Below are 21,664 nucleotides of genomic sequence, written 5' to 3' on the forward strand. Positions count from 1 at the left end.
TTAGAATAGTTTAAATAAAAAAATGCACATATTTCTCCTATAAACGAATAAACAAACCAAATTCTATACCATAAACACTCATAATTACAATAAAGAAAATATTTGTATTTCTTTCATAAAAATAAATGAATAATAAAATATATTAGATTTTATAATAAATTGAAAATCAATATGAAATGTTTTATTAATCAAATTAACCATATCTTAATATTTATATTATACTTAAAAATAATGAAATAAAATTATTCTAGAAAATATAATTTAATTTTGTATATTTGAGTGCATGTACCTCTTATTAGTCTCTACCAAAGTGGGACTATAGTAATCAATTTTTCTATTAAGTACTATTAATTAAACTTTGACCAATGTAATATATAATATTTAGTTTTGGAATATATATATATATATATATATATATATATATATATATATATATATATATATATATATATATAACATTTTTGAAACACCTAATTAGATAGTAAATTGAAGGTCTTTATGGAACCTTCCCACAATACAACACCACCTAGCATTGACAAGTCATATTAACTTGCCCTATGTCCTGTATAATTTTTAATCCCTCCTCATCCACACAGCTATAATTAAAACCTTTGCCATGCCCTCCACCACCACCAAAATTTCCTCTTGCACCTTCAACGAAACCCACCACCGCCATAAAGTCCTCCCTACCTCTATAAAATTATTTTCTCCTCAATTAGAACCATTGTAACTACTTATCCAAGCTTATTTGATTTCACATTATTTGATACATTTCATGAGTTACTACTTAGCTTTATTTCACAGTTGTGTTTACTTTCAAAGGATTTCATTTTCTTGGAATATGGAGATTTCTCTTGAGTTGTCACATGTTTACCCCAATTTAACATAACAAGAAATGTTGCAATAATATAAAAAGTTGTGAACATCCCCATAAATATATTTCTATATTTTATGTGTTATTATATACATAAGGAATTGATAAAATTTCATGCACTTCATCCACTGCTTCAATATGATCTCTTAGGTGTTTGAGATTGAATTTTAATTTTATGTATAGTGTCTAGTAAATTTTCTAATATGTTTTTTAGTCTAAAAGTGACTATTATTCATTTTGTCTTCATATATGCAGTAATTTTAAACACTGAAATGATGATTAGTCTAAGAGGAAGTTGAAGGCTTAAGCTAGGATCAATGCCCAACCTTAGATCTTTCTTAGTGTTCATAATACGCTCCATGCATCATGCTCAAGTCCACAAAAAAATGCATTAGCATTGAAATTCTATTGTAGTAGCATTTTGTAAAATATATCAATTGTATCAAGCATGGGGTAGTCAATTAAGAATGAGACAATAAAAATAGTGTTGAAGTTGTAAGATTTGATAAAAAAAACCAATTCTATTTGCATTAATGGTCCAAGACGACTTGCCCAAATAATTCAATCTAAATCACATTAGGGCTTAGTTTTATATAGCCAACCTTGTTTTACCATTAGTCATTTTCAAAGAATGTGAGGAACAAGTTTTTTATTATGTTACAAATGTAGAGAATGCAATAGAACGTGGCATTAAAGATCTTTCTTCTCTTATCCCCACAACTATTGCCACTAAGGTGTGTATTCTATATTTATAATGATTGTTTATACATAAGGGATATGTGTCAAACCTATTAAGTGATGCTATGAATTGTTTAGTGATATTTCTCTAACTTTTTAGTTTCTCCACTTTTCTTTTACTTTCATTATCTATTATTTCATTTAGTTGATGCTTCAAAGCTTCCTTTCACCATATTTTACTGACATTTAAATGATTTAAATGCAATACTTTATGTTTTTATATGGAGTGGATGAGTTCTATTCAATGAATACATATAAGTAAATTTGAAAAAGAATAGTTTCATATAATTTTCATAGTGTTGCTGGATAAAATAGTGCAATGTTGCTAATGTTTGTGTTTATTATGTCCTATGGTTTAGTCTTCAAATTAAAAGTAATTCATATTGAAGATATTCTTTTTTTTTAATCAACTTATATTAAGTTATAGTTAGGCAATATATTATGCAATATAATGAATATTTATGTTGTGTGTACTTATTTTTAAAGGCAAGAACATCCTTCATTCCCTATGTTACTATTAGAAGCTTCTTTTTTCCTTGGACCAACTCTCATCATTTCCTTCATGTACAAAATATACGAGTCATTATTTGGTTCCCTAAACAATAAAGAGAAGCACCACATAATAAATGTTGTATATATCGAGGCACACATTGGAGGATAAGATATTCCCAAAACTTGTACAATTTAGATTGCATATAAATAGATTTTCATCCCTAAATTGTCTAAGACACCTAAACTTAAATCTACCATAAAATATAGTATGGTAGGCCCCCTTCTATCTCTTACATTGAAACCTTGATTTACATAGTAAATGCCTTATTCTCAATATCTAATATTTATGGAGTTTTCAATATCCTCCACAAAATTATTATTTTCAATCTAATACTTACTTGAAAGGATGTATTTGCATTAGTTTCTCGTGAATTTATTCTCACAATTAACATTTTACAGAGAATTATATTGCATATTCTCACAGTTTTATTATGTGAAGTGACATGTGATATCTTTTTTAAAGATGATCTTAGGTTCATATCAAATGAAAAGAATCAATTTGGAAGGCAATCTAAACTGATTGGATTCCTATCACATGACACAGTTGTGTGCTCCATATTATGTCACAATTCTATGCAACATGGTTGTTTCTATTATTTATCTTCTTAAAAGGGGCGAGTATAAAAACAATAATAAGATTTAGAGATTCATTTCAAATTTTACATTCTAAATTTTCAATACCATAAGTGGCATTGTTTGTTTTAAAACTCTCAAAGTTTTTTTTTTTTTAAGTATTTTATAAAAAAATTATTTGGGTTTATGAATTTTGACTCAATCAATTAATAAACAAGACAATTGAATGAAGATCTCCTCCTTCAAATAGAGTTCAATGTGTTTGACAAAAACTGCACATGCACATAAGATTTTTCCGAGATATAGTTTCAATTATGATTATGATTTTAATTAATTAATTGTAAACCCCTTAACAATATTAAAATTTTTACTTAAATGCATATATTTATTTTTTAAGATAAATTAAAACAAATATTTTAATTTTCTAAAATTAAATATTCAATTTAAATTTATTATACCTTGCTTTTGTAAAATGCTACCTTTTTATATTGGAATGTATTTAACAAAACTATTCTTTATACACCACTTATTTTAATTAATTGATAATTCATGAACAAATAATAGATACCCAAAGTTTTAGACCTCTACCCATAAAAAAATGGATGGTAATAATGAAAAATAAAATAAAAAATAATCACGATCTTCACACCTTTATTTTCACGGTTTGTAATTTTATCGAGGCCTTGTGGCGCTAAGGTTTATGCAACAATGTGATCTCATTACTCGATTCCAATTCCGTGGTGACATAAAATATAATTTGATGAGGGTTTGGAAAAAAATTGGAGAAAGAGAGAAGCGACATTTAACAATATGTTTCATGGTGATCGAGACGTTGGTTCTCATGCTTGCAACATGGAAGGCTATACAACGGCGTGGCACGGCCATGAGTGAAGTCACGGTGACACTAATCACAAACATAGGGAACTCTAATTAACTCTTGTCGGCCCCCTCTCAACATCATCCATCCCAGATTCTCTTTGCCTCAACCTTCTCTCTCCCCAATAAAATTCTGTCAAACAAATTCTTGTCTTCCAATATCCCAAAAGTTCCATAGAAGTTTGTTATTTTCAAGTAAACTTTCCCTTCACACATAATTTTGCAATCACTCCATGGTTAAAATTCATACTACAATATTTTTTTTAATAAAACTGATATGTAATTTGTAATTAATTAATATATAGATATAAAAGAGAGGGGTGGAGTATTATTTAAAATTACCCAAGCTTTTTATTGAGAGTTTATTTAGGTTCAACTTAAATAAATAGATTAATAATTTAAATAGGTATTTAGTATGAGTAGAAGCTTACTCTTTTATTTATTATAACTTATTCATTCCAATGCCATTGTGGCAATGTTTTTTAAAATACAATTTTTGTTTAAAAAAATAAAAAATTAAGTAATAAAAATTATAATTTTTTATAGGTTATAATTGTTTTTATTATAAATATTGATTGAGTTTATTTGAAGTGTTTTAGAAAAATTGTTATTATCTTTTTTTTTATTAAAATTCAATTTCAACAATTGATATGTTAATTTAATAATGAGTATATTGATGTAACTATATTGAACTCATAATAAATATACTATTTAATGATACTGAATTTAAATAAATATTTTTATGGTGTTTTGAATAGATGGTGATCTGATACCTTGTTAAGACACTTCTAAATGTTAAATTATGGGTTCAATTCATGCTTTAATTGACTATTATTCTTGCACATGACCATAATATAGCCTCACCACTACCAAACATACAAATAAAAGAAAAATACATTATTATAATGTTATATCAATTTCTTTAATCAATATAAAATGATAAATGTTTAAAATAATTAAGAAATATATACATTTATTTTATAAATATTTTATAAAATTATTATTCTTAAGAAAACTAAATAAAAAATTATATTTAATATTTAAATTAAAATTAATATAAAATTATTTCAACTTTTTTTTATTATATTTAATATTTAAATTAAAATTAATATAAAATCATTTCAACTTTTATTTCTAATTTTAAAAATAATATTTGCATAATAAAAATTAATAACACCAAAAGTTCATATATATATGAACTCTATATAATTTTCTAATTGAATGATTATTATTACGATGGAAAACACATTTTTTTAAATAAATATTTTAAAATAAATTTCAAATATATTTATTATATTTAAAAAACATATTTATTAAAAAAAATTATTTCAAAATCTTAAAAAATTATATTATTTAAATTTAATATATAATTTTATAATTTTTATAATTTATTTTGATTTATTAATTATTATTAAAAACAAAGTAGAAAATATTTTATTTTAATTTTTCTAAATATCTTAAAACATGTTAATTGCATTTTAATTAAAAAAAATGTTGCAGGGGAATAAATTTCTTTTATCTCCTAATTCATTTTAATTTTAACTATTTTTTACTTTATTTTAATACAACGCTTAATAGGTGAGGTCGAGGTTGGTTGGCTTTTAAATTAACTTTATCTATTGATAATTAATATGATATTTTTCAACTAAGTATGATATTTTTTAAACTGAATTACTTGTATTTTAGAAAGGAAAAAATTATGTAAAATATATTTATCTTTATTTAAAAAATTTACTTTTATTTAATATAAATTTAATTACAACCTTAATATCAATATAAAATAAAAATTCAAATTATTATTAGAAAATGAAAAACCCTATATTTAAAACACAATAAAATATTTACTATATTAAATATGATAAAAAAATCCATGTTAAATATTTAAAATATCGTTTTTTATTAATTTTTTAAATATTTAAAATTATAATTAATAAATATTAATTTTTTCCTAGATAAAATATGGACTTTGGATTTTATATAATGTGTAAGTAAGAAAATATAACTTTCAACATAATTAAAGTTATTGAGAGATATATCATATTACTTCAATTTTATTTTTAATTTTATTCTAATATTATAAAAATGTTAAATAAATTGCATGAGTGCTCGCTCTTTAAATGCATTGATTTTTTTTTTTAAATTTATATCCATAAAAATGTTAAATAAATTCTTTACCTAATGCATAGTGGTTACAAATAAATATTTACATAATGCATGTGTGTTCGTTCTTTCAATGTATTGACTAATTTTGTTAATGTATATCCATCATTCAAAATTCTAATAGATATTTTATATTGTGGATAAGGGATGGAATGCATGGTCTATAAATAATAGAGTGTATTTTATTTTTCCCAATTTGTAATTAAAATTATAAATAAATCATATGCCCTCTTTTTTTAATTATTTTAAATAGGTATGGTTATTTAAAAGTTTTAAAAAGATAATTTTTATAATATTAAAGAATATGGTGTATATTGCATTAAAAAAAGTATGTTTTATTTTTTCATTACAGTTGTATTAAGTTAGAGTTGTGAGATTTGTGTGGTGGTAAAGATGTTATTTTTAACTTTAAGGAAATAAATTTTGGTTTTTTATTTGGAATTTTATCCAATAATCAAGTTAATTTTGGAGTTTATTTCTAAAAATTAATTTTGAAATAAAATTATTGAACATAATAAGAGACAATTGAGATAGCATATTTAATTTTGAAAAGTAATATCTTTTTTTCCATTTTTTCTCAAACCAATAAAATATTCCAACTTATAGTCATGTGCTAAGGGAACACAATGATTGTGTTGATTCTCTAGTGAATAAGGCAACCTCCTAACATCAAGAAACTTTGGTTACCTCTAGTAGGTGGGGGACAATGAAGTGGGGCAATGAAGTGGGGTGTTTATGTTTCCTTCATATCTTGTTGTTTTTGAGCCACTTGTTTTTAGGGACATGTTGAACTTCATTTATTAACTAGATGGATTGGAAACCAATATCCCTCTTTACAAGCATGTGGAAAGGACTTACAAGGATGCATCTCTTAGTTTATGGCATGCAAGTTTTACTCCTCATTGTGGATTTCTTTCCTCTCATTATGAATTCCTACATCCGAGGTGGGACACTTGGAGATGTGGTTTGGTCTAAAATGTGGAGAGTGAGTTATTGCTATTGCACAATCCTTTGGTTTTTATGGTTGAGTTTGTTCCCTAGTTTATTCAAAATGATGGATTTGTTTCAAATCCCTCTCTAGCTCTCTCCACCTCTTTCTCGAGCCCTCTCCACCTCTTATCTTATGAATATTTGGAAGTTTTCTGGCCCTCATGCATTGATAATGTTTATCCCATTTCTCTAGTTGAATTTTTACAAGTTTGGTTTCTAAGAAATAATTATTAAGTTTATTCAAACATTTCTCTATTGGATTTGGCATCAAGCATTGTTTTTCAATGGTAGTTTTCAAGGGCTAATGGTTTGGGAGGCTTATCCTCCCACCCGTGGGTTCAATTTCATTGTTTAATCTTCCTTGACATTTCAAGTTATTATTCATGCTTTAGTTTATTTAGAGAATTCTCTCAAAACTCCAATTGATTTCATCTTCCATTGTGTTACTTAGATATATTTTGTCTCCTCTTAACATTAATATTTGTTAATTCAATATTCATATATTGAGAAGATCCATATGAAAGTAAAAAAAGACTATATCCTCGCAAAGAAACTCTTCTATATATCATTATAACACACATTTAAATTTATATAAATTTTCATAATAATAAACACCATTGTGCTACTCAAAATGCAAAATTTATCAACCTCCTAGTCCAACGAGTACAAAACAAGAAACTCCTATTTCCAACTCTATAGAAAAGTTAATGCGCCCTGACATGCGCTCTCGATAGCCAGATATAACACGCGCGCGGTGATGACTAGAGAAAAAAAAATAACGGTGTGTTATATCGGGCTATCGAAGGCGCATATCAAGACGCATTAACTTTTCTATAGAGTTAGAAACAAAAATTTCCGAAAAAAAACATGCACATTGTAATATATTTCCTTTCCTCACTAAACACATATATATTAAATCATACTCCTTAAAGCTATAAGCACATTAATGTTTCCCTTCCTTCCTTGAGTGTAAAAGAAATGTTGTGCCATAGAATTTGTGTGGAATGATCCCCAAACAAATAGAAGTCCCGAGGATAAAGCCGTGTCATTTCGCCTTCGTTGCACACTACATGACCTCACCTTCGTTGTGGTGAAATTTGATGTTACGAGTTGGGTGTTGATTTTGAGATTTTTATTGTCGGTGGTCACTCGTGGGGAGGGAGGTGTGTGGAGGGGGCAGAGTCACATGGCAATGAATGTGACTGTCCGCACGCGGGGAGACCGTCCTCGCCTTGCCATCCGTTTGACGGCGTGCGCCCCGCAGCTCCCGCTCCGTCGGCGCGGCGACGTAACGGCTCGCCATTTATAATTCCCCTACGGCGGTTAGGCTCCACGGCTGACGGCCTTTGCACTCCATAAAAAGACGGCCAACAATGAGCGTCAATCAATTTACGGCCGTCTTATCTGACTTTACCGTCGTCCCTGGCGCTCACTCCCACTGCCCTGAATTATTAAATACAAAGGATAGTTCCTAAGCCCTAGGACTAGATTTCACAAGACCCTATGCAAATAAATCATCGATTAACGAAACCCGTTACTTTTAAATTAAAAAACCTGCAATTGTCATGATTCTCTACCCCCAAACCTCCTTCCTTTTATGTATATGGAAAAGCACAACTGAGGTTCGTTTTTCAGCTAATGCAAATACAATCGCAATCATTGCATTTTTTTATCATATTTTTATCAGTAAAAATTAAAACCATGGGGATGTGGGGATTCCAATCATTGCCCCTTTCATATTTCTCTGTAATTAATCAATTATCTGGACTATTACGGAACCCTAAACGGGATATTTATCTTTTTGATTTTCCAGGATCTTATCTTATCCATTTTAGGACTATTCCCTGGTATTCACGGAACCCTAAACGGGTTAAATCAGGTCTATTCCCTGAGATTCACGGAACCCTAAACGGGTTAAAACCATGGACAGGTTTATCTTTTTCATTTTCCGAGTTCAGAACCATTTGAGGACTATTCCCTGTGTTGTCATATTGATATTCACGAAATCCTAAACGAGCTTAAATCATGGAACCCTGTATTAATTATTCATTTGCCAAATTCTTAACGCCTGGGCTGTCAAATTGATATTCACGGAAACCCTAAATCATGGCCAAATTCTTTAACCATTTCAGGAATCCTCGGTGGTCGACCCATATTCAGATTCCAGAGTCTTTAAGCCAATTTAAAACCCGTTAACAGAACTGAGTGTTTTGCATTTATAGTCGGATTCGACCCCGCAACTGACTACTTAAGATTTTAGATATTTTTGCTCTAGTCATTTAGGGTTGGCGTTAATTTCCGCGACGTGATCGATCTCGTATAGGGAATCCCGATAATCACATTTCCCGGGTTACAAAAAAAGGGCGGTCTCTGCCGACTGTACTGTCGTTTTTAGGGCTTATGTGGGCTGGCTCACTGTACTTCATAGGGTTCGAATCTGAATCCTTTCCTGGGGGAGTTTTGAAATGCAAATGCTTTGTGTGTAGTGGCCCTAGTGGGCATTAATTACCTATACTCTAGGAGACGCCTTCTGAAAAAAAAAAAAAAGACTCCCCTCCTGGAATGCTGGGCTGAGCTGCATACAACTCACACGCGCTACACGGTTGGTTTGTTGTTAGTTGAGTCTTAGCATCAAAACCTTTTTCGTCGCTGAAAAAGGGGGAGGAACAACGTGCTCCCTTGCGCTCACTGCTAGAATTGTTTATTCCAGAACGTGCCCATTTAATCCCCTCAGAGGAGTCGCAGAGCACCCACCCACTAGCAGATAAACGGCCTATAAATCCTTCTCTGCTGCTCCACAGCAACAACACCCCTCTGAATCCTTCAAAAAAACCCTCCCTCCATCTCTCCCTCCCTTTGTGATATATAAATTATATATATCACACAATCCCCGCTGCATCTCTGCACTCCCATCTTCTTCTCACGTGCTCTTGGCCTCATAGCTTGCAAGTTCCCAAGACCTGAACGCCTTGCTGACAAAGAAAGGGAAAAGAAAAAAACAAATACAAAGGAGAGCAAACAAAAAGACTAATCAGCATGTCTGGGGTCTGGGTGTTTAGAAATGGGGTGGCGAGATTGGTGTCCAATCCAATGGCCGAACCCATTGATGGAATGGAACTCACGAGCGCAAAACGCAAGGTCTTGGTATACAGGTCTACCAACGAGGTCATGACCTCCTATGCTGCTCTGGAGACAAAATTGCTAGCCCTGGGTTGGGAAAGATATAATAACAATGATGATCCGGACCTTCTACAGTATCACAAGAGCTGCTCTGTTCATCTGATCTCCTTGCCCAGGGATTTCAACAAGTTCAAGTCTATTCATATGTATGATATCGTTGTCAAGAATCGCAGTGCCTTTGAAGTTAGAGATATGTGAGTTTTTGTCAGTACCAGCTATGGATTTATGTAGCATCATGCTTCCCTAAATCGCAGGACTCTGAGAGCAACAAGCCCACTAGATTTAGAGCGTTTTTCTCAAAATTTGTCTTCTAATTTGGAGTTACACTCCATAGGAGCTACAGGGAAAATAGCAGATAGATGACATGAAGTAAAGCTATACAATGTAGTTAGAAGGAATTAGGATTGTTTGGTTTATGTGTAAGTTATTTTGTAATCACTTTGTGTGAAGGAATTTTGAACATTTAGTTTTCATCAATATATTGAATCTAATATTAGTGCTTCTGGACAGTTGTTACAGAATATTTATTTTTTCTCCATGAAGTAAGCCTGTGCACTCAGGCGTAAATAAGTTATATATGTTGAAAATTTCCAGTAGATTTAGAGCGTCTTTCTCTAAATTTGTCTTCTAATTTGAAGGTACACTCTCTAACAGCTATATCTTCACAGGGAATAGCAGTTATATATGTTGAAAATTTCCACTAGATTTAGAGCGTTTTTCTCTAAATTTGTCTTCTAATTTGGAGTTACACTCTCTAGCTGGCAGCTATATCTTCACAGGGAATATCAAATAGATGACATGGGCAAAGTTATACAATGTAGTTAGAAGAAATTAGGATTGTTTGGTTTATATGTAAGTTGTTTTGTAATCACTTTGTGTGAAGGAATTTTGAACATTTTGTTTGCATCAAAATATTGAATCTAATATGAGTGCTTCTGGACCGTTGTTACACAATATTTTCTTTTTTCTCCAGGAAGTGAGCCTGTGCACTGAGGCGTCCGTAAATTATATATGATGAAAATTTCCACTAGATTTAGAGCGTTTTTCTCTAGCTTTGTCTTCTAATTTGGAGTTACACTCTCTAGCAGCTATATCCCCACAGGGAATAGCAGATAGATGACATGAAGTAAAGTTATACAATGTAGTCAGAAGAAATTAGGATTGTTTGGTTTATATGAAAGTTATTTTGTAATCACTTTGTGTGAAGGAATTTTGAACATTTAGTTTTCATGAATATATTGAATCTAATATGAGTGCTTCTGGACAGTTGTTACAGAATATTTATTTTTTTCACACCAGGAAGTGAGCCTGCGCACTCGGGCGTTCGTAAATTATATATGTTGAAAATTTCCACTAGATTTAGAGCGTTTTTCTCTAAAATTTGTCTTCTAATTTGGAGTTACACTCTGTAGCAGCTATATCCTCACAGGGAATAGCAGATAGATGGCATGAAGTAATGTTATACAATGTAGTTAGAAGGAATTAGGATTGTTGTTTATATGTAAGTTATTTTGTAATTACTTTGTGTGAAGGAATTTTGAACATTTAGTTTGCATCAATATATTTAATCTAATTTGAGTGTTTCTGGGCAGTTGTGTTTTCTTTTCAAAAATAGTTTTCTGGGCAGTTGTTACAGACTTTTTTTTTTTTTTTCCTCCAGGAAAGCGAGTCTCTGCAATCAGTCGTTCGTAATTTATACATCTTGAGAATTTCCACTAGATTTAGAGCGTTTTACTCTAAGTTTGTCTTCTAATCTGGAGTTACAGTCTCTAGGAGCTCTATCTTCACAGGGAATAGCAGATAGATGACATGAAGTAAAGTTATACAATGTAGTTTGAAGTAATTCGGATTCTTTGGTTTGTATGTAATTTTTTCTGTAATCACTTTGTGTGAAGGAATTTTGAACATTTTGTTTGCTATTGAATCTAATATGGTGTTTCTGGGCAGTTGTTACAGAATATCTTTTTTTTTTGTTCTCTAGGAAGCGAGCCTGTGCACTCAGGCGTTCGTAAATTATATATGTTGAAAATTTCCACGTACTTTTGGGGAAAAGCATGGAGCCTTGTATGATTTATCTGTAATTTCTGCCTTTTAGCTTAAAATATTATGGAATCTCACAAACAGCTCCTTTTATGTCTTAAATACTTGCATATTTTCTGTTTCATGCCTTGCTGCGCGCTCTGTCAAACAAACATCTCAACTTTGTTGAGTGTAATTTGCAGATCCTGCAGTGGGGGTGTGTGGTACTGGTTTGTATGACTGTCGATGGTTTGCTTCTGATATGCAAGGTGACTCTGAGTACAATTTTGTATGATAAAATCAGATCCGTAAACTGTGATTTTCTCGTGATTAGAGTCTGACTTGGTAAAAAAATGTTTCAAGCTTCTTTCAATCCCATCCAAACATGGCAACTGACTGGCATTTGGAGTTGTTAAAATGCCAGCAATCCTTATGTATTTTTGCCATGTAATTAGAGATGTACATCTGTATGATCTTATTTGTTCAATCGGATACGAACATTGAGCTTATTTGCTCACTTAGTACGAAAAGCAAGGCAATGTCTGTAAGAGAGACCGGGTAACAGGTTACGCAACGTGGATCCATCTTATTGCAGATCGATTAACTTGGCGTGTAAACCTCAATTGTTTGTTCTGCAACTTCAAGTGTGAGTTGGGGTGTAAACCTCAATTGTCAGAACAACTTCAAAGTGTGAGTTGGGGTGTAAACCTCAATTGTTCTGCAACTTCAAGTGTGAGGCTGGGGTGTAAACCTCAATTGTTCTGCAACTTCAAGTGTTTTGCACCATTGATTTGCAGTCAGCCCTTTCCTTTATTCAGAGGGTACATACCCTAGTCTCATAGGGTACATATGCTAACAACTAGCTCTTTGTTAGTTCTTGGGATCATTTATTCATAGGGTACATATCCTAACAACTAGCTCTTTGTTAGTTCTTGGGATAATTTATTCATTGGGGATCATTTATTCAATAGGAAGATGGTAGATAAGTTGGGGCTCATCATTAACGCTAAAATTTCTTTTTGATAATGTATTCAGTGAGGAGATCTCAAATTTGTTTACCAAACAGCTTATTTTTAACCTTATGGACTTTAAAAATAATTTCTTTCTTTCTTATATTTAAAAATGAGATATTTTTAACCTTATGGACTTTAAAAATAATTTCTTTCTTTCTTATATTTAAAAATGAGATAGATGACAAATAATTTCCTTCTTTCATACATTTAAAAATGAGAAATGCCTGTTTGTGCAATTTATAACAATCTATTGTAGAATCTGTAGAATCTTGTTTGTGCAATTTAAAACAATTTATTGTAGAATCTAGTCTTTGTTGCCAGAAGGGGACAGGCTAGGCGGAAGAAAACTAAGCTTTTAACTTAGCAAGGGAAACTGATAAATTCGTGTTGTTGAAATATTTTCGCTATAGTGGTAGACTATAAACCACTATAATCTTTATGGCACGTATTATCTGTTTTGCCCATTTGTTGGTGCTGTTTTTAATGTGGTGTGATATATGTCCAGCTTGTGTAACGCCATTTTTCCTTCACATGGATTGCCATTCTAATGCGGTTGAAGGAGAGAGATACTTGTCACACCTCGCCGCTTTTTGTGGTTTCTCTCTATTTTCTGGAGCGTTATGGGGATAAATTTATACACGTCAAGCCTTTTCCACAGAAAACTATTTCAGCGCTACCGGGTATCGGATTATTATTCAGAAGAGGTTTGAGAAACGATGGGCTGTATTTGAAAGAGTGGCTATGCATGCATGTTAAGCTTTGAAGTTTTGAACGCCCTTTTTCTTATTTCAACTTCTTTGTCTGTGTGTGTCTAGGGAGACTTTCAGATACTATCATTGTGATTACTGTTATTTATCCATAATCTTATCAATCGTTGCTAAAATGATAAAAAAATTATGTTAATCATAATTTAATAAATTTAGATTTTCTACCTCCTCTATTGTTTGAAACCCTGCTTTGCTTCGATACATAAAGCATTTATTCTCTGATATGATGCTCCGGACTGTTATTACTGTTCCATAAATATTATTAATCAATGTCCTTTTTTAGCTTTGTTGCTTCAATCATTTGTTATCATTTCCTTAATGAAATCATTTGCTTCCAGTTGATAGATTACTACTTCAGAACCACCCATTAGAGAAATCCATCCTTTGCTGCCGGTGATAGCTCATTTGACAATCCATCGGTGATAGCTTATATGAGAATCCAATGACATCTTCCACGTGAAGTGATATAAGTTTATGTACTTGTGACGACATGTCAAGCAATAAAGGCAGCGTCTCAACTTCCATATGAAGAGAGAAGAGTTCATCTCGCATTTGTATATATTATGGCATCTTCTACATTAAAGAGTAAGAGTTTATGTGTTCATCTCATTATATAAAATGCAATATTTTTAATTTCCCATTGCATTGTTTATTTTCAATTTCTCACCATATCTTGTAGTGCATAGCATGACTTTTGTGCCATGGAGTAATTCATTTCATCATAATGACATACTTGTATATTATGGAAGTGTCTCTCCCCTATGAAGAAATGAGTATTCGTCTCATTATACTATATTTTTCATGTTTTTTTTGTTGGTATGGTTAGGTTTTTAATTATTTATATATTATTATCACTTTCCTATTAAGGAATGAGAATATAGAATGATATCTTTTATTTCGCATTAGAATGATATCTTTTATTTCGCATTGTTATATATATATATATATATATATCAAATAATAACAATTCATCTCATTTCATATTTTGAATTTTGCAGTAAGTTTTTTAGTTTGTCATGATACATAGTAGCCCCTAGTTCATTTCTTAATATAGATTTAATTTTGCATAGTATCACTTCTTCTCCATATTAATGAATAAGAGTTCATTTCATTATATAAATAGATAATGTCAGATTTCTTATTTAATAAGAGTTGATTTTATTATCAGATAAGAGTTAATTTTATTATGATGATGATGATGATGATGGTTAACGTCCGTTGAGACCAAATATTGGTCTATCGGACTAAAAAACAAATTATTTATTTTGATTTAAGATTTTATTCCTATGCTCAAAAAGCTTGGAGAGAAGCCTCCCGAGCTCACTATAATTTTGACATTGTAAAAGGCTAGAAAGGTCAATATTGTAACAAAAATATTGGTCTATCGGACCTAAAAAACAAATTATTTATTTTGATTTAAGATTTTATTCCTATGCTCAAAAAGCTTGGAGAGAAGCCTCCCGAGCTCACTATAATTTTGACATTGTAAAAGGCTAGAAAGGTCAATATTGTAACAAAGATTGTGAAACTGAGATCTAATGTGGTTGTGCCCGGGGCACTCTAAGAGGAAGTGGTTTTCATCCTCAATGTTCCCATTCTCACATATATGGCAGATCGTTTCCATCCATAGTGTTTTAGGAACTGCCCAACGACCTGTTTCACTATGGAGCTCATGAGAATTCGTTATAATCTTTGCTATATTAATTTTCTTCTTTGGGCTAGTTAAAATAGAGAGATACTTTTGATCTTCTAGGGTGGGGTTGAAATATATAATGTCAAATTTATCATATAATAGCAATACTCTTTTTTTTTTTCTATATTAATGAATAATAGCAATACTCTTTTTTTTTTTTTTTCTATATTAATGAATAAGAGTTCATTTTATTAGATAAATATATAAGGTAAGAATTCTCATATAATAAAATTAATAGTTTTTTTTTTATATATATAAATATGTGTTTTGATGTATTTAATACAATATAATTATAAGTTGGTGTTTTTAATTTTATATGGAATATTTAATTTAGTATAGTTAATTTTATATTATATATTTTTAAAATATAAAAGAAAAAATCCATCTTATTATACCGGCCACTCTTATTCAGTTTTTTATTGACTTGCTATTAGTTTTTCTTTGACTAAAAAAATTAAAATCTATCCAAAATTTAACATTATGAAATTAAATTTATTATTTAAAATTACAATTTATTTCTATTTATCTCAAATATGATGGGTTAAAATGTTTGGCCTCTTATTGTGTAATGATGACAATAATTGACTTTTGTGTACTATATTATTAATTACTATGTACTTTATCACTAATTACTATGTAAATAAATATAAATAATTTGAAAATAACATTATATTAATTACTATGTACCATAAACACAAATGGTTTGTAATTAAATTCAAAAATTCCATTTTCTCATTGTTGTAAAGTATTGAATAGACCATTTTTATGGGTTTTATTTTTTAATTTAAAAAATATAAATTTGAAAAAATATGTAAAAATAACATGCCGTACAATTTGTACAACTCTCACTATATCAATCTATACTCTAATGACATTATATGTGTACTATAATATGAGCATTATATAAAAAAAATTGCCATCATTCAATATTAAATAAATAATTATTAACTTGTTATCATTAGATATATATATATATATATATATATATATATATATATATAACCTTTATATACCAGAAAAATGTTTAATTATATTTTAAAAATTAATAAAAAAGGGTTTAAACAAATATTCATATAACTCATTTTACAATTTTATTATTGTTTGGAGTACATACAAGACATTATGACATTAAAATATTTTATTAAAGTAAGCGATAGAGATAGAGAACACTAGCTATGAGGCTTTGTTTATTTTAAAAAATAAAAGTTCTTAAATGACTTTATATTAAATTTATAGAATAACATTCTTTGATTATGAAGAAATTATATTGTAATGATTCCAAATTTTAAATTATACAAAGCTATATGTGTGAATAATTTTTTTGATAATAGCTTATTTGATATTGAGTTATATAAAAATTCAAATTATATGAATATTTTTTTTTTTTTATTTTAGAATAATTTTTTAAATAAAAAATAATAAAACTTAAATTATGTATAATTCAATAAATAATTATAATTTATATTATTATTTTTTAAATAATTTATAAAATATAAATAATTTAATATAATATACTTAAATTCTTAAAATGCACCATATAGAAATGATCTAATATATCTAAGCTAATAACAAGATATAAGTGATTTAATGCATTGTATTAAAATTACACCAAATAAATCATCTAATTCAAATTTTCTATGTGCAGAACGGCCTCTTTGATCTTTATATAATAAAATGTTATATAAAATGATAATTTATAATATTTTATTATATTATTAAATCATTTAAGGTATATATTTTGCTATAATTGTTTTTATTTTATATGATATAAAATAACTGAAAGTATTATGAGATAAGAAAAGTTAACTTTATTAGTTAAAAGTTTAAAATAAAATTTAAATTAATTATATAAAGTGATATCAAATTTTATATTTTTAAATAAACAATTACATTATAATTTATATAAATATAACTAATTTAACATGTTATATTTATATATCTTAAATGTTATAATGTATATACATTAACTAATATATACCTATTACATTGTATAATGTAATTCATTTGGCTATAACACCTAAAATAACATTTTTCATAAGGTTATGATTTCAAATAATAATTATTTTGTGTTTTTTATAATTTCATATCTTATTTAATATAACTGTCTTTAATTTAATCATATAAATATATTTATTTTAATATTTATAAATATATTTAACTTTATATTATAGCGAATATTATTTGCTAGGATAAATATACATAATTAATAATAAAATAATAAATATTTTATAAGTTGAGATATTGTATTTCTATAATTGCTAATTATTTATATATATGTAAAGCCATAAATAACATTTTTTTAAAATGAAATATATTTTATTATAAATTTAAAATTTGATTATAGTAATGATGATTAATATCTAATAAGATTGGTATGGTCTATGCGGTCTTGGGAAGGAAAGTGATTGCTCCAAACACATTGTAATTTTATGCTCTAAAAGTATTAAGAGAAGCATTATAAGATCATCATAAAATGTGTAGTATGACAAATATTTTGAAAATTAGATTAAATGTGAGTATAGGCAAACTATCTAACATGTCCAAAGGGGTTGGATCCAATGGTGGAAAGTGAGGAGTTTTTCACCATTATGTAAGACACAATTTCCAAGAGGGCTTCCTTGGAGCCATGGGGGCATATTGAGGTAGTGGTTCAACATGCGGTTGCACCCAAAGTGACCATATTAAATTATTTTGTGACTGGTAAAAACATAAGTGGATCAAAATTGACCCTCGTGTCCAATGGTGGAAAGTGAGGAGTTTTTCATGATTACGTAAGACACAATTCCCAAGAGGGCTTTCTTAGAGCCATGGGGGCATATTGAGGTAGTGGTTCAACATGTGGTTGCACCCAAAGTGACCATATTAAATTATTTTGTGACTAGTCAAAACATAAGTGGATCAAAACTGACCCTCATGCCCTCTTTTTAAAAAAGATAAAGGAAAAAGTGCTTTTCATCTTGACACCTCTTAGGGTCAGAAAGGTGATACGAATTTTTCATTCCATGGTCTTTTCATAATTGACCAATGCCTCAAAACAAAAATGTACAACCAAAATCAACTTTATAAGAACCAATAGAATTCAAGATGGTGATGTCAACTATGAGGGATGATTCACCATTTTTGGAGCAAGAGTAAAAATATAAAAAATAAAAAACTATTTTTTCAAATCGTATTTTCAACTTATCTCCTTATGGTTTTACTCAAATTTTGAGCAGGATTACTCATTGGATGCAAAATTTAATTTCTCATCCAAAGAGTGCCCATTTTGCATACTTTTGATGGACCCTGCTACATTAAAAATGAGAAATACATGAAAATTGTGATTACAATCAAGTTTTTTCATGTATTTCTCATTTTTTGTGAGGTAGGGACCATCGAAACTATACAACATAGGTACTCCTTGGAAGAGGAATTAAATTTTGCATCCAATGAGTGCTCCTGCTTGAAATTTGAGTAAAACCATATGGAGATAAGTTGAAAATACAAGTTGAAAAAGTAGTTTTCTTTTCTTTTTAAAGTTCGATGATATAATCTAATCTTATTTTATTATTTTCACTATTATTTTATAATATTCCTTAAGAGACCCATTTTAGACCTTAAATTTTCTCTAATGAAGAGATCAAAATTTATAATTTGGTTGGAAATAGGGATATTGGATATCACATAATATATGACACTACTACCAAACCCATGAGTACAAGTTATCTAATTGGAGTTTGAGCACTTGATTATGTTATTGCAAATTATATTGTCTTGAGAAAATTCTACTAACTCATTATAAAAAAAAAACAAGATTAAATGTCAATGGTATGACATTTATTACTATGTTAAATAATACAACTAATTAGCATCATATATATATATATGAAAGTAGGAGAGGGAGGGGTCATTTTCCACCTCGATGAAGAAAAAAAGATCCTGTATGTTTGGGGTTTGGGAATTTCATCTAACAACCATGTTGAGTTCTTAGCCTTGTGGCACAGAATAAACTTGGTAATATTTTGTATTATTTGACAATTATTGGTGTTCGGAGATTCGATGGTTGTCATTCAACAGGTTAGTAAGATCAAAGAGGACTCTGCTCCAATTCAATCCTCCATCCTACATAGACTCAACTTGCAAATAGAAAAGTTTGAGAAAATTGAATTCTTTCATGTAAAAATGTATCTAAATTCAGAAGCAAACCCTTTAGAAAATAAGGGTGTCTCCCTCGAACAAAGATTGATGGTTCAGAGTGGCAACAACACCATTTTTAAACCCATTCCATGATATTCCCATTCTCAAGATGGACATCAGGGGTATTAAATAGAAATAATGGTTGATTGGATAGGTGGGTTGTCCAACTCATATATGTCAGAATACACCAAGGAATGTCGAACATGCTTTCTGTTTCCTACACTCTTTAGTATCTCCTTCATTTAATTGAAGGATGGAATTATGCTCCCACTTGGTATCTCCTCGCAATAGGTGTCACGATGGAGGATAGGTGGTCATCAGATCAACTTGTTATTGATTTTAGATGGTCTAAGAGCACTCACTCTTTCATTCATCAATTGTAGCATACATGCTTGTACTATTCGGCCTTAATGGAGAACGATGCAAGTTATAGAGATAATAACTTAGTGATGGAACACCTTATCTAGCAATTGCAAGGGATTGATTATCATATTGGAAACGTCATGACAATCAATGGGCATGGGGAGTTTGGCTTGCACCTTTATAAGCGAAGGTTGTGTTGCATTGTTCCTTGAGGATTATTAGTGTGGGATATTATTTAAGCTAAAGTAAGGAAGGCTAGGGCTGTGGGAGTTTGCATGGAGTGCCATACCACTGCTGAGAAAGATGAAATTCTCGGTGAATTGGCTCAGCTAGCTACAAAAATGGATTTCATTATGCCTTTGCTTTATGGGAAAGGGGAAATGGTGTTGATAGCATATCAAGTACACTTCACACCCTTGAATCATAGAATTAGTTTGATGCAGTCGAAGCTGGACATATTACAAGTAGTTATTGAGAGATTAAGCCCCAATTTGGAAAGAATGATTCCTTTGATTGGAATTATGGCATTTGGACCAATAATGGTTGTGAATGAAGAATGCGAAGAGTAGCAAAGAGAGGCATTAATTTAGTAGGAGATGACAACCAAGGCAATTAATGAGGAAATGTCTTCTTCCCCCCCAATGGACACGACCTGAAAATGATGAGACTATAGACATCTCTATTTCTGGGGAAAATATTGATGGATAGTTTCTCTTTCAAAATATTTTGATGTTACACAAATATTTAGTCATCCTGAAAATGATGAGACTATAGACATCTCTATTTCTGGGGCAAATATTGATGGATAGTTTCTCTTTCAAATTCTTTTGATGTTACACAAATATCTAGTCATTGTAGGAATTTTTTCGCAGATATATAAGACAGTTCAACTTAAAATAGTAGTATGTAGTCACAAATATAGAAAATCCAATCTTTTCTAAACATTCCCGAGTTTAAAGGATGAAAATTTTGTTAGAAATGTAAAAGGTTTTGACCTTTAAACTAGATTAATTTGACATAAAAACCATAACCATTTCTTTTAAAGAGTTCATAATTTATATCAAATTTTATTATTTATTAATATATGATTAAGAATATTTATGTGATTTTAAAAATCTAATTCCCCTAACAAAATTTAGGAAAACCTAATCTAATTCAATATCTAAAATTACATTGCATAACATAGCCTTTGGCATTTAAAATATAAAATTTATGTTATTGATTTAATATTGTATTTTATAAGATTAATATTTTAAATATGAAGATATTAAAGTTGATACGTCTTAATCCTAATTTGTTTCCATATTCATTTTGTACTTCATAAATATAATATTTATATTAAAAATTATTGTGCTGAGAGGCTGTACGAGGGAGATGTATAATTTCATCTATGGTCAACTTCAAGTTGATACATATTTTAAAATTGTTGATATTACAACCCAATCTAAAGGAGATGTGGTAAAAATATTGGACTTTCATTCTCATCTAGAAATAAAATATTTCAATTATCAACTTCAAAAAGAGATGAAGTAACATTTTCCAAAAATAGGAATAAAATTAATTAAAGGTAGAGAAAATCTTATATTTTCACTTTTGATGATATGAAGAAAATGTATAATTTTTTATATTTTAAAATATATTTCAATATACAGCTTAAATAAATTACTTTGATATCTATTCTAATTAAATA

The 21,664-nt window shown here is 29.6% G+C and overlaps 1 protein-coding gene across 1 annotated transcript; it reads left to right on the forward strand.

Moving 5' to 3' along the window:
- Positions 1 to 8,756: 8,756 nt before the first annotated feature.
- LOC149199589 (flowering-promoting factor 1-like) lies at positions 8,757 to 10,475 on the forward strand. Its single transcript, XM_089399416.1, has one exon. It carries the CDS (start codon positions 9,800 to 9,802, stop codon positions 10,139 to 10,141), a length of 342 nt encoding a protein of 113 aa, XP_089255542.1. The 5' UTR covers positions 8,757 to 9,799; the 3' UTR covers positions 10,142 to 10,475.
- Positions 10,476 to 21,664: the final 11,189 nt, after the last annotated feature.

The sequence above is a fragment of the Pinus tabuliformis genome, chromosome 2_1, assembly GCF_031772625.1.
Source record: "Pinus tabuliformis cultivar Carrire ecotype Pingquan chromosome 2_1, CPIR1, whole genome shotgun sequence".
In the NCBI taxonomy this organism is placed as follows: Eukaryota; Viridiplantae; Streptophyta; class Pinopsida; order Pinales; family Pinaceae; genus Pinus; species Pinus tabuliformis.

Excerpts from the sequence above, each read along its gene's own strand:
- LOC149199589 (XM_089399416.1), top strand. The coding sequence starts at position 9,800 with ATGTCTGGGGTCTGGGTGTTTAGAAATGGGGTGGCGAGATTGGTGTCC.